A 12,256-nucleotide genomic window follows, 5' to 3' on the forward strand; every position below is an offset into this window, starting at 1 on the left:
TTCCCAGCCCTGGCTGGATGGGAGACGGGGAGGTGCTTTCTCAAAGACAAGAGTTTATTTATAAATCACGGAGGCCCAGGAGCCTTCAGCCACCCCACCCTCTTCCTGAGCAAAACCTGACAGCCCAGAGCTGGCGCGCCACCCCCTCACGAGGTTTTTGGTCGGCACCATGGAGCTGGGCACCCCCGCCTGTTCCTGCCACCCTCTGCCCTCCTCTGCCACTCTGACCACCGCCTCCCCCCCCCCGACCACGGTGCCCAGTCAGAACGCTGGAGCCTGTCTTCCCCTCGACCCTGCAGCTTGGGGCTGGCCAGGGCCGGCCGTTCTCTCCTCGCTTTGTGGGGGGCGGGGGGGGGTCGGCGCCTGGGTGAGACAGGGCCCCTGGAGGAGCATGTCACCCGTCGATGTCCCAGCTGAAGAGGTGGTGCTTCACCAGCATGTCCTGGACGCCCTCCTTCAAGGGCTTCTTCTCCTCCTGCACGAGACAGCCCTCCTGTCATGGCTGCTGGGCACACGGCGAGGAAGCCAGGTGGCAGGGCCAGGGTGGTCGCTGCAGGTGGCGCCAGTACTCGGACCCCGCCCCCTCCCCCAGGCCTCGGCCACCCGGAAACGCTTGGGGGAGGCGGCCCCCGGCACCGATGCCAGCCTGCCCCACCCGCCACAGTCCCCTGGGAGGCAGGCCCCACCACCCACCTCTCTCTTTGCAGGAAGCTCCCAGTCCTGGGAGAGGCTGAAAGCGAAGCAGCAGAGGACCCTGGAGGGCGAAGGGGGGGGCTGTCAGACGCTGGCAAGGCTCAGCCCACACCCCCACCCCCCCATACCTCCCCCACACCCCGGGCTGGGCCTGCAGGAGCCCAGGGTCTCCTCACCGCAGCTCACACTTGATCTGGACCCAGCCGGGGCTGCGCAGGAAGGACCAGGGCTGGTACCACTTCTCCACCGTGGGCAGGCTGGAGCAGAGCACCTCCAGCCACAGGTGCAGCACCTGCTCGCTAGGGGCAGGGAGGGCACCTGCTCAGAGGCCCGTGCCCCCGACCTCTCACCGCCCCTCCTGCGTCTGAGGCTCCGTCACCACCTCCCTCAGCCCTGCTGGTCGCTCAGCCTGTGACGCGCCTGCTCGCTGGCCAGCAGCCCCACGGCATGCTCTGAGCTCATCGCGGGGGGGCCCCCGCCCCCAGGTCAGCGCGGCCTGGACGCCGCCCCTCTGCCTAGTGGCAAGTCCAGAAACCCCACGCTCAGCCTGGCCCGCTGGAGGCCGGCATCCCTCAGCCTGCAGCCAGGTCCCCGGTGAGCCCTGACCGCTCACCTCACTGGAACCAGTGCTTCACCAGCCCCAGTGCCCCTCCCTGCCAAGCGGTGGCTGGTCTCACACTGGAGGACAATCTTCCGGAGCCACCCTGGCCGCCGCCCACCTCCGTCGCCCAGCTCAGCCCCGCCCCCGGTGGGGGCACGCGCACACACACACAGCCCCCGCTCACGGGGGCGCACACACTCACTTGAGCCCCACGCAGATGAGGGAGCGGAGCTTCACGTCCATTTGTGCGTGTGCGGCGTCGTGGGTCACGTTAACAGACTGCACAGCCTGGGGGGCACAGTGGTCACTCAGGTGTCCCCAGCTGCCCACCCTAGAGGCCAGTCCGCCCGCGGCCCCCCTTACCCGGTAGAGCAGCTCCTCTGGGGTCAGGACTTTGCCATCTTCATCCAACCTGAGGGGGGACCAGAGCTGCCCACACCGCCCTGGTGGGCTTGGGCCACGCCCTCCCTCCATCCCTGGCCCCAGGCTGCCAGGAGGGCTTGGGCCCCAGGCTGCCGAGAGGGTGACCTGCAGGAGGACGCAGGCACCAGGTTACCTGTACGTCTTGCACAGCACCAGGCGCGAGTACACGGAGTCGAAGTCTCTCTCGACCTCCCGGCCCGCTGCCTGGGGGCACGGTGAGTGTCAGCGACCCGAGGGTAGATACCAGGTCAGAGCCACAGAGTCCGGCTGAGCAGGTCACCTCCCCACCAGCTCCACGGGGTCCGGACACTCACCTCCTCGATGAACAGCCAGGGGTGGCAGGCGCCCCCGAGCAGTGAAGGCTTCTTCAGTCCGTGTTCAAATAGGGCCTTGAGGGCCGGGCAGAGGGTCCCTCGCACTAGGTCTGTGACCCCCTCCGTCACAGCATCGTCCCCCGCGATGGAGTACTGAGGGGGGAGGATGGGGTCTGAGGGCCCCAGCCAGCCCCTCCCCATCCTCACAAGCGCTCCACACGCCCAGGGGGACAGCCTGGGGCCAGGAGGGCGCCAGCCTTGGGGTAGAAGGGGCATGGCCCCCGGGGACAGGCCCACCTCGTGTGCGCGCTCACCTCCTTGCTCCGCTCATCCAGGACTTCCACGAACTTGGCTGGAAACCAGCCTGGGGGAGAAGCAGAGCCCGTGAGGCGCGCGGCTCTGCGTCCTGAGGTCTCCCACCCTCCACGGGGCTGAGGACACAGGGCGACAGAGACACTGAGCAAACCCAGCGCCGCCGCAGCTTCACGGCCTGGCCCACCCTCCCGCCGGCCCGGCACGACACGGACCAGACGGAGGCCTCACCTCTCAGGCCGTTCAGCTCGCCCACCCAGCAGTGCTCGTCCTTCTGAGAGACGATCTGCCAAGGAAAAGCGTGGGAAGCTCGGCTCCAGCTGCCCAGCTTTGTCCTGGGTCAGAGCTCTGGCCAGGCGAGGGCTTGGCCACCCCACCCGCTGCCAAGGGAAGGCGCCCACTCCCCACTCACCGTGATGATGTCGTTCTTGCGGAAGCCCAGCTCGTCGTCGTCATGGCGCTCGAAGTCCAGCAGGGCCTTGGCTCGGCGCGGGTGGCCGCGCGAGCAGGCCACGTAGTTCTCGTGGTCCCGCTGGTGGCTCTCCATGCTGTAGTCCGGGGTCAGCTCCTGCCAGGGCGGCAGAAAGGCCACTGCTCAGGCCAGGGCAGCGGGGCCCGGTCAAGCCCTGCACCCAGGGCTGGGCCCCGAGACTCACCACATTGCAGTTCTTGGGGTCCGCGCACTGGAAGTGGCGGGCCACACGCAGGATGGCTTCCCGAAGGTCAGCCACCAGCTCCGTCTGCTTGATGTTCTTGGCCTTCATCGCCTCCAGGTCATCCTCCCCTACGAGGCCCAGAGACCAATGGCAGCCGTGGCCGTGCCCCATCCCGACTCCAAGGAAGGGCAGAGTCCACATGGGGTGTGAGTCTGATCACCCCCATCACCCCACTTTCAGAGCCCAGCCCAGCGCCCGGCCACAAGCACGGAGCTCTCACCAAAGAGCAGCGATGTGATGCCAGACTTCCTCCGCTGAGTCCTGCGGCGGACCACCTGTGGGCACGAAGTCAGGTCAGCAGGGCCAGGCACCCAGCACCCAGACCACCTGTGGGCATGAAGTCAGGTCAGCGGGGCTGGGCACCCAGCAGCCAGATGGCACCCCAGCACAGGAGGAGGCCCGGCCAGCATCTCACTCATGCTGCCTTCTCTGACGTGGCCTCTGACGCCAGCTCTGAGGGTCAGATCAAGCCTGGGTCTATCCTACGCCCAAACAGGGTAGCTCTTGGCAGAGACGTGCCAAGGCCAAAGCGGTGGTCCCTCCACAGCGGTGGTCCAGCCAGGCCGGGCCCTGGGAGCTGAGGGGCGGAGGTGAGCGGGGCCTCCTCCCTCCCACGCCCACCTGAGAGAGGCCAGTGGTGGCGGGGGCGCCCAGGAGCTGGCCCTGGTCGGCCAGGAGGTAGGCCAGGTGCTTGCGGCGCTGGGTCTCCACGGCCACGGCGGTGAGCGAGCCCGCCAGCCGCATAGCCTCCGCCAGCAGCAGGTCCGCGTCCTCCAGCTGTGACGGGATGTCTGACAGCGTGTTGAAGATGGAGGCCGAGTTCTCCGACTGGATCAGCTCGTCCTCCTGGGCCAGGCGAAGGGCGGGTGTCACCGCCTGGAGGACCCAAGCCACCAGGGAGACTTCCCTGCATGGTCAAGCTGAGCACAAGGAGGCCCTGCCCCTGAGAGACACCCCCGCTCCCTGGATGGGCCGGTGCTCAGGCCGCAGGAGGCTGCGACCCGGACCAGGGAGGCGGAGGGCCGGCCCTGCGGGGCTGCCAAGGAGCCACCTCTGACGCCGGGGCTGGGCCGTCACCTTGAGGCGCAGCATGCCCAACGTGGCCTGGAACAGCACCAGGGAGCCCTCGTAGAAAAACAGGTCCCAGAGGCGGAGCAGCAGGCGGATGTGCACCACGCTGGCGAAGGCCGTGAGGAACCAGTGCAGCGTGATGAGCGACAGCTCTGTGGACACACGGCGGGGCAGGGGCGGTGGGCACGGGGCCGCCAGAACGGGCGTCCCCCAGGCCCGCGAGCTGTGGAGGAGGCGGGGTGGCAGAGAGCAAGAGAGCTGCGCAGGGGGGCACGCCCCCTTCTCCCTCCCGAGCTGCCAGGTGCCATCCTTGGCCACGTCCTGAGGCCTCAGACCCGCGGCACCTAAGCCCAAGCTGGGACCCCAGGATCCAGAGCAGAGGCGGGTCGGGCCCTCACCAATGTCGTGCTCCTGGAGCAGCCTGTCCAGGCGAGGCAAGTACTGGACGATGAGGTGCCGCAGGACGCGCTGGTCCGTCTGCACGCCCAGCAGGGTGGTGCTGAAGTAGGAGGCAGGGAGCAGGTCCTCGATGATGGCGCACATCATCCAGAAGGCGTCATCCTCCTCCAGGAAGAGCAGGAGGCAGGCAGCCACCTGGCAGGGCAGGGGGACAAGGGGCATCTACCCAGGTCTCCACACACTGTCGGGGGGACCCATCAGAGTAAGGTGGCCTCTGTGGGCGTCATGCCACAGACCATGTGCCCGCCTCAGGCACCTGGCGGCCCTCTCCCTCCTCCCAACGCCCCCGCCACTCTCTCCTCCCCGCCTCCCACCCCAATGGTGAGGTGGGTCACCCCAGGCTGTGCTCACCATGCCCGTGCCCTGGCAGTAGCCGATCTCCGGGTAGAGCCAGGCCAGCGCTCGGAGCACCCTGCGCAGGCGGGGCACCCCGACGCCGCTCACGTGGGCGAAGCAGGCGTTGCTGGGCATGGTGCGGAGCAGGTCCTTCTCGATCTGCCGGCAGCCCGCCCACAACAAGAGCCCGTGAGGCGCAGCTGCCGCGGCACAGCCTCCGCACCCCCGACACCGAGACCCCCGGGGAGGAGGCCAGGGACCCCTGTGTGGGGCAAACCTCAGGTTGGCTTCTCTCCCAGGAAGAGGGGGTCCTCAGGCCCTGGGTCAAAGTTAACCCTCCTCCCTTGGGGATGAGAGCCCAGCTGGTGTGCAGCTGAGGCCACGTGGTTCACGGGGATCTTCTCAACTAAACTACAGAAGCCTGGGGCTTGAGCCAGAGCTATGGAATGAGAATCTCTGGAAAGAAGCCTGGAAACCTGCATTTAAAGTCTCCAGGGGACCCTAATATGCACCGGGTATGGTGACCTTTCTGACTATTCCCCCAACCCCTAGAGCAACCACGGGAGAAGCTGGCTCCAGGCACGGGTGTCGGGGTGAAAGGACTACCCAGGGCTGCCTCCGGCCGCAGAGCTCTCCTGGGCCACCCCTGAGGGGCCTCCCCCCACTCTTTGCCCCCCACCCCAGGGCCTCACCTGCTTGGCAGCAATGGTCTCATCGTTGGAGCTGTTCTTCACGATCTCTCGGTAGGACAGTTCGGAGTTCCTCTTCTTCTGCAGGGCCCCAGACAGCCGCATCCACAGCTGAGGAGGGGGCACGGCACTCAGTCCCCGTGGGGCCCCGATCCCCATGGCCTCCGTGGGCCCCCGCCTCACCTGTGGCCTCATGCTATGGGGGACCCCGGCCAGCACCAGGGAGCGGAGCTTCTCCGAGCGTGGCAGGGAGACGGCGATCTTGTCCCAGGTGAGGTCCCCCACGTCGTGGTTGTGGGTGAACTCCAGGTGGGCCTGCCAGCGCAGCCTCTGGGGCGGGTCCTCCAGCAGCTGGCCGGAATAGGGGGTGCCATCTGCGTCTGTGGGGAGGGGGACAGCAACCCCGCTGTCTGTGCTCCGAGAGCAGAGGGCCAGGCTCGGGGTCCACTGCCCAGAGCTCACTGCTGAAACCCAGGGTACCCTTTCCAGTCACTTCCCTGGCACTTCCCTGGCACCCTGAACAGCAAATCTGCGCTCTTCACTGTCTCCCCCAAACCAGACCCATGAGCCCACCGTCCCTGCTCCCTAGGTGTTCACCCTTCTGCCCTGAAAATCCTGTTGGCCTCGTCTTTGTCGAGGATCAATAAACATCTAAACACTGTCCCCGTCAGGATACAGAATACTCCCATCATACTAGAAAGTTCCATGCTCCTCTCAGGTGCAGCTTTTAACTCACAAATGCCTGCCTGTGAACCCGACTACAACGAAGACTCGTCAGAACCGCAAACGCGCGGCCTGCAGACGGCCGGTCTCGGTCAGTTATCTGGCTGGGGGCAGGCCGCCCTGGGTTCTGGCAGACGGCCTCCCAAGCGCCCATGTGGCGACCGACAGCAGCAAGCAGTGGGGATAGCCTGGGGTTCGCTTACAGAAGACCGGTCACAGATACACAATGACCAGCCCATTGCAATGGGTCAGTACACAGTCACAGAAAATATTCTTTAAAGAATATCTTAACTGACAGACAAAATGCTCATAGAATAAGGTGAAGAGATATAAGAACAATATAAAAACATGTATATGATACCATCTTAGTTATGAAAGGTACAGACGAATACTCACAAAGCCAGGAAAAAAACACACTGAAATGTCAGCAGTTATCTGCAGGTTGTAGGATTACGGATTGTTTTAATCTTTACATATTGATGTATTTTTAAAATTCTTTATAATGAACATTATTGCTTTTATTATCATATTACGATCAATAAAATTAATCTTAAAAACAAAAACTGGGAATTCCTGGTGGTCCAGTGGCTAGGACTGAGCACTTTCATTGCCAAGGGCCTGAGTTCAATCCCTGGTTGGGGAACTAAGAATCCACAAGCTGTGCAGAGTAGCAAAGAAAAGAAAAAAGGGAACCTCGCCCCTCTCCAAAACCAAAAATATCCTGGAGGACTCCGTATACTTGTAATAGCATCAGCATCAGATGTGGCTTTGTCCATGATTCTAGAACATCGGGGTGAAACATCCAGAGCCCGAGGCCACCACAGTGTCATCGGTCACAGAGCTGGTGCTCCCCAACAAGGACGGGGCAGGTTACCCCCGAGGGGCTCAGTCTCACCTTCCTTGTCCACGCGGAACCCGAACTCATCATAGCAGAACTCTGGCTGCTCCACGGCGGCCTCCTCCTAGAGCCGGGGGCGGGAAGGTCAGCCCTGCTGCACTCCTCCCAGCCTCCCCTGAAGCCTCCTGTGGGAGGCTCTCAGCTACGGGGCCAATGACCCTCTCGAATTCTCCCAGCATTTTCCTCGAGGTCAAAGATAATAAGGTCAAGGCAAGAAACACATTTTATGTGTTTTCTGTCCCCATAATACCGAGAGCAGAGGTCATACTTTTTCTCCAACCTAATGGTTGATTCACAGAGGATGTGGAGCTAAGAAGCTGTCTCTGGGGCCCCATGTGAATACAGGGGAGCGGCTCCCCTCCCAGGACACCTGCAGCAGGTGGTGGCCCCCCGGGTGCCCCAGCGTGGGGCAGAGCTGCTGAGCCTGCTGTACCTGCGCGTACTTGGCCAGGATCTCCTGGGGCCACATACTCGGAGTCAGGGCTGAGAAGGGGCCATTGGCAGAAGGTACGTGACTTCCTAAAAGCAGGGAAGACCAGGAATAGGAGATAAACATAATGCAGAGTATTCAGGGGGGAAATTCAAGTTGAGACACCCCCTTCTCTACCCCCACCCCCCACCATTAAAGGACTGGACCATCCAGAGTGGGATGGATGGGGGAGGGGAGAAAGCTAGCAATGTGCAACTTTTGGAGGCAGTTACAGGAGACCAGCGGTGTGCTCCAGACGGAACCGGACCCCCTCCCCAGCTCTCCTTCACCTGCGTATGAGGACTGCAGGGAGAGGGGAACAGGGACTCGGGGAAACTGACGAGACAGTGGCAGTAACCCTCCCAGAGACCTGTCAGAAGACTTCCTCCTCCCTCCACTTCTGACCTGGACAGTTCATGTGACCCTCAAAGGTCCATGGGAAACAAGCCTAGTTCCCTCCCACCAGGAAGATCCTCTTGGGTAAGACTCCCTTCCCCCTGGAGGGCCTGTCACCCCATTTCCAAGCCAGGCCCCTGCCTCCCACCTGACATTGTGCGGAGAGGACAGGAGAATCTTCTGCAGATCCAGACTGGGGTTTCCTAGCCTAGTGTCTCAGAGCTGGGAGGCTCCTCAAGTGTCATCTGGTCCAGAAACATCTGCTTGGGCAGGAGTGCAAAGGGGAAAGTCATCCACCGCAGCCCCTCTGCAGGGGTCCTTTCTGTACATAGACTGATATGCTGGTCCAGGGCGGTGGCAAGGTAAATGTTTGACAGGGAAAGAAAAGTCTCGGTTGAAAGAAAAAGTCTACTGTTCTCAACATTTCGTCCAAGAGGAAAACACTGTGAAGAAGCTATGAAACTGTTGTTCTCAACAGCTCTGTGGGCCAAGAGGAGAGCCTGCTCAGTCCCTGCACTCCTAAGGCTGGAGAGGACCACACAGACAGACTTCCTGATGCTCTACGCTCAAGCAAACATTCCTAAAACAGAAGACAAAAACCAGACACCGCCGAAACTTCCGTGAATAGGTTCCTCCGAGCCAGAATTTTTGAGGAATCACTTAGAACACGTCTGAGTCAGTACCTCCACTCACCTGACTCTGGCGTTTCCACTTCATCCACCACACTTTCCAGCACCTCATGGCTGGAAAACCATGAAGTTGTAATCTAACTAAATCTCCTGTTATTGTTTAAACCCTTGCCTTTCTCTTTTTGTCCTCGTAAAAAAGTGACTCAACATTAAAAAGACAAATAGCCCAATTTTTAAAAACAGGCTTAAGATCTGAACAGACATTTCTCCAAAGAACAGATGTTAAGTAGCCAGTGAGCATGTACAAAGATGTTCAACATCATTAGTCACCAGGAAAATGCACATCAGAACCACAGTGAGAGACCACGTCACAGCCACGAGGACGGCTGTAATCAGAAAGGCAATGATTAGTGCTGGTGACGATGTGGCGAAACTGGAAGCCTCATCTGCTGCTGGTGGGAACGTCAGAGGGCGGAGCTGCTGTGGAAAGCACTCTGACGCTCCTCAAAAGGTGAGATGTAGGGTTACCATATGACCCCAGAATTCCACTCCTAGTTATTTACCCACAGAAGTTAAAACAAGTATCCACACAGACAACTGTACACGGAGGTTTACAGCAGAATGACGCATTCGAGCCAAAATGCAGAAACAACCCGTGTGTCCAAGAACTGGTGCAGGGGTATATGGAATGCACAGAATATCCATACAACGGAATGTCATTCAGCTGTAAAAAGGAATGAAGTGCTGATGATACTATACCATTGGGGAATCTTCAAAACAGTAGGCTCAGTTAAAGAAGCCCGTCACAAGAGGATGAATATTGGTATGATTCTATTTAAAAGAAATATCCAGCAGAAGCAAATCCCCAGTTACAGAAAGTAGATTAGTGACTGCCAGGGGCTGGAGGAGAGGGGAAGGCAGAAGGCAGGGGAAGGATGCGTGCGGGGTATCTATCTGTGGAGGTGAAAACTGGTCTGGAATTGGAGAGTGGTGATTAGCCACACAACAGCAAGAAATATTCAAACCACTAAATTATCCACTTTAAAAGTAGTGAACTTTGTAGCATGTGATTTGTATCTCAATTTTAAAACAATAAATAATCAACCGAGGCATCAGCACTCAGGGCTTCCTCTCACTTTCTAACCTGCTCCCTTTAGAACTAGAAAGAACCTATCATCACCTACTTGAGCCTCAACAGAAATGCAGTTTCTCAGTCTTTTTCTGAATGAAGCCTTTCACTTCTAACCGTGAAACGAAAGGAAAATAACATAAACGGAAGATAACCATGAGGCCGTGGCTGAAATCTTTTAGGACAAGTGCCCTCTGGGTTTTGGAACTACACCCGCCCAGCCCTGAACACCCTTCCGCCATTCTCAGGTGACAGGAGCGTGCAGGTGACAGCTGCTGGCTTCATCTCCCCCCTGCTGTCTGCACAGGGTTCTGGGTAAGCGCGAAGGGTCAGCTGAGTGAGAGAGAAACAAAAAGGAAAGTCAAAGAACCATCGAGGGCACCCTGAGAAAACATCAGCCTATGGACCCTTTACTCCAGCATACATTGAAAATTAGGCACATGAAAAACATCTTAGCTCTCTTTAAAGACACACTTGCAAATCTGGGGCCAAAACTAATCAGCTTGTCCCAAGGGCAGTTCAGCTGGGTCACCAGCCCCTCCTCCTGCCCAGACACAACCTAACTGGGCCATGTATGAGCTAAATGCTCATCATGACGGCCCACCTGGGAGGCAGCCCTCCTGCTTCCAGATAAGTCCTGCTGAGAAACAGATGGCAGAACCCACTTCCCTAATGGGCCAGCCGCCCTAGACCTGTCTGTCTGCTTTGCAAGAGGAAGACGTAATGTCTTCCTTCAGTGTGACAGGTATGCAGGGCCTGGTTTGAATCAGAATTCTGTGATGGATGGAGCAAGTATTTTTACATTAAAGCAAGAAGTTCTTAAAATCATGTCAGCATGCATCCTCACAGCATATTTTGACGCAGATTATCTCCAGTCCTCACACATGAGAAACAAGCCGAGAGGAGACCCACGTGCAGTCTCCCAAACGGACCCTGATAACCGTCTCCAGCATGGCACCTGCTGAGAGGCTGTCGGTCAGCCACCAGCTCAGCAGTGCTGGGGAAGAACCCCCGAGCTCGGCCATGCCGCTGCGGCCCGGAGCCCTGGGCGAGCACGCTGCTGTGGCATCAGCCTTAGGAGAGCGCGGCTTTCCAGCTCATCCTCTGCCACCTTCGTGCAGGGCCAGACAGTGCTGCGGATCAAGTGAAGACCTCTCTGGTCAGACAGATGTGCATTCACACCCCAGCTCTGCGGCTCCCCGCTTATAAGCTTGGGCACATTCACATCACTTGTTCGAATATCAATTTTCTTCTCCACAGACTGGATAGAATAACAGTACCTACCTACGTCCTAAAGTGGTTATGAGGATGGCGTGAAAACACCATCTGCCCTGACACACAGCAAATGCTCAGGAAGCATCGGGCGATAAGCAGTCCTCCTCCTAACCTCTGGAAGGTTACTGTTAATTACTGGACCCTCGACACTGAGGTTACTAAAGGCCGTATGGCAACTGCTGAAAACCATCCATTACAAGCTCAAAAAACAACAACTTCCTATGGTTCAGTGCAACACATGCCAGTTGAGATCATCAGAAGCACTCCTCACCAGCACCTCAGAGGCAGTGACCTGGCTGTTTCCTCCAGAAGGGCCGAGGACGTGCGGAGGAAGCGGGTGCTGCTGTGGAGGACGGAGCGGGCTGGGAAGGCAGTTCTCAGCATGCAGCTCCCTTTCCCCACCTTGGCTTGCCCCTTGTTGGTTCAGTCACTCAGCAGTTACTGAGCGCCGCCAAGAGACAAGCATGGCTATCAGGGCCAAGATGCAAAAATGAAAAACGCAAGTCCCCACAATTACATCCCAACAGAGACTCAGCGAACACAGAAGCAGCTGTCAGACGGTGCTACCTACAGTCCTGAGGGGAAGGTGCAGAAGTGTCAGGAGAAAGGGGCCATGTAGCTAACGTGATCAGGAAAAGTTCTCTGAGGATTAGGTGACATCCAAGCAAAGACCCAAACAGAAGGCAGTGGGAGACCAAGTCCTGTGGCTCCGGAGGCAGGAGGGTCCAGGCGGCAGGCGCAGCAGGGAGGGGCGTGGCAGGTGGCGGCAGCTGCAGGGGCGGCCGGCTCAGGGGGCCTTCAGCGCGCAGACAGCCGGGTCTCATTCTTCTACCGGCTCTAAGCAGCGGTGAGCCCCAATCTGACTCAGGATTTAAAAGTTCTCTCTGGCTGCTGTGCAGAGAAGACTGCAGGGCATGGGGTGGTGACGTGGTAGGAATGATGTTGGCTTTGCTATTGTGGGAACAGTGAGAACAGGCCAGACTCTGGATATATTTTAAAGACTCTCTGAAAATTATATATATAGGCCATTTCTCTCACTAACTGCCCCCGAATCCCTGAGTTCCCAGCAGGAGCTGGAAGTGCTCTCACTAATCCGGGCAGGCAGGTTTTCCAGCTTCCGGCT

General features: G+C 59.1%; 1 protein-coding gene across 2 annotated transcripts in view; it reads right to left on the reverse strand.

Annotated features, from left to right (window-relative positions):
* Window positions 1–36: 36 nt before the first annotated feature.
* SGSM3 (small G protein signaling modulator 3) overlaps window positions 37–12,256 on the reverse strand; it is a 32,783-nt gene continuing 20,563 nt past the window's right edge. The window contains exons 2-22 of one of the 2 annotated variants that reach the window (XM_055566662.1): window positions 8,249–8,360; window positions 7,669–7,754; window positions 7,233–7,299; window positions 5,798–5,994; window positions 5,618–5,725; window positions 4,941–5,084; window positions 4,529–4,724; window positions 4,137–4,282; window positions 3,681–3,905; window positions 3,280–3,334; window positions 3,000–3,127; window positions 2,756–2,911; window positions 2,575–2,629; window positions 2,346–2,395; window positions 2,032–2,184; window positions 1,851–1,921; window positions 1,658–1,706; window positions 1,497–1,582; window positions 870–992; window positions 694–754; window positions 37–475 (exon numbers count right to left, since the gene is read on the reverse strand). In XM_055566662.1, the coding sequence (XP_055422637.1) occupies window positions 395–475; window positions 694–754; window positions 870–992; window positions 1,497–1,582; window positions 1,658–1,706; window positions 1,851–1,921; window positions 2,032–2,184; window positions 2,346–2,395; window positions 2,575–2,629; window positions 2,756–2,911; window positions 3,000–3,127; window positions 3,280–3,334; window positions 3,681–3,905; window positions 4,137–4,282; window positions 4,529–4,724; window positions 4,941–5,084; window positions 5,618–5,725; window positions 5,798–5,994; window positions 7,233–7,299; window positions 7,669–7,754; window positions 8,249–8,255 (2,244 nt within the window). In that variant the 5' untranslated portion in view covers window positions 8,256–8,360 and the 3' untranslated portion in view covers window positions 37–394. Of the gene's footprint in view, window positions 476–693; window positions 755–869; window positions 993–1,496; window positions 1,583–1,657; window positions 1,707–1,850; window positions 1,922–2,031; window positions 2,185–2,345; window positions 2,396–2,574; window positions 2,630–2,755; window positions 2,912–2,999; window positions 3,128–3,279; window positions 3,335–3,680; window positions 3,906–4,136; window positions 4,283–4,528; window positions 4,725–4,940; window positions 5,085–5,617; window positions 5,726–5,797; window positions 5,995–7,232; window positions 7,300–7,668; window positions 7,755–8,248; window positions 8,442–12,256 lie in introns of both variants that reach the window. The other variant, XM_055566668.1, reaches the window with a different exon arrangement.

The sequence above is a fragment of the Bubalus kerabau genome, chromosome 1 (genome assembly GCF_029407905.1).
Source record: "Bubalus kerabau isolate K-KA32 ecotype Philippines breed swamp buffalo chromosome 1, PCC_UOA_SB_1v2, whole genome shotgun sequence".
NCBI lineage: Eukaryota > Metazoa > Chordata > Mammalia > Artiodactyla > Bovidae > Bubalus > Bubalus kerabau.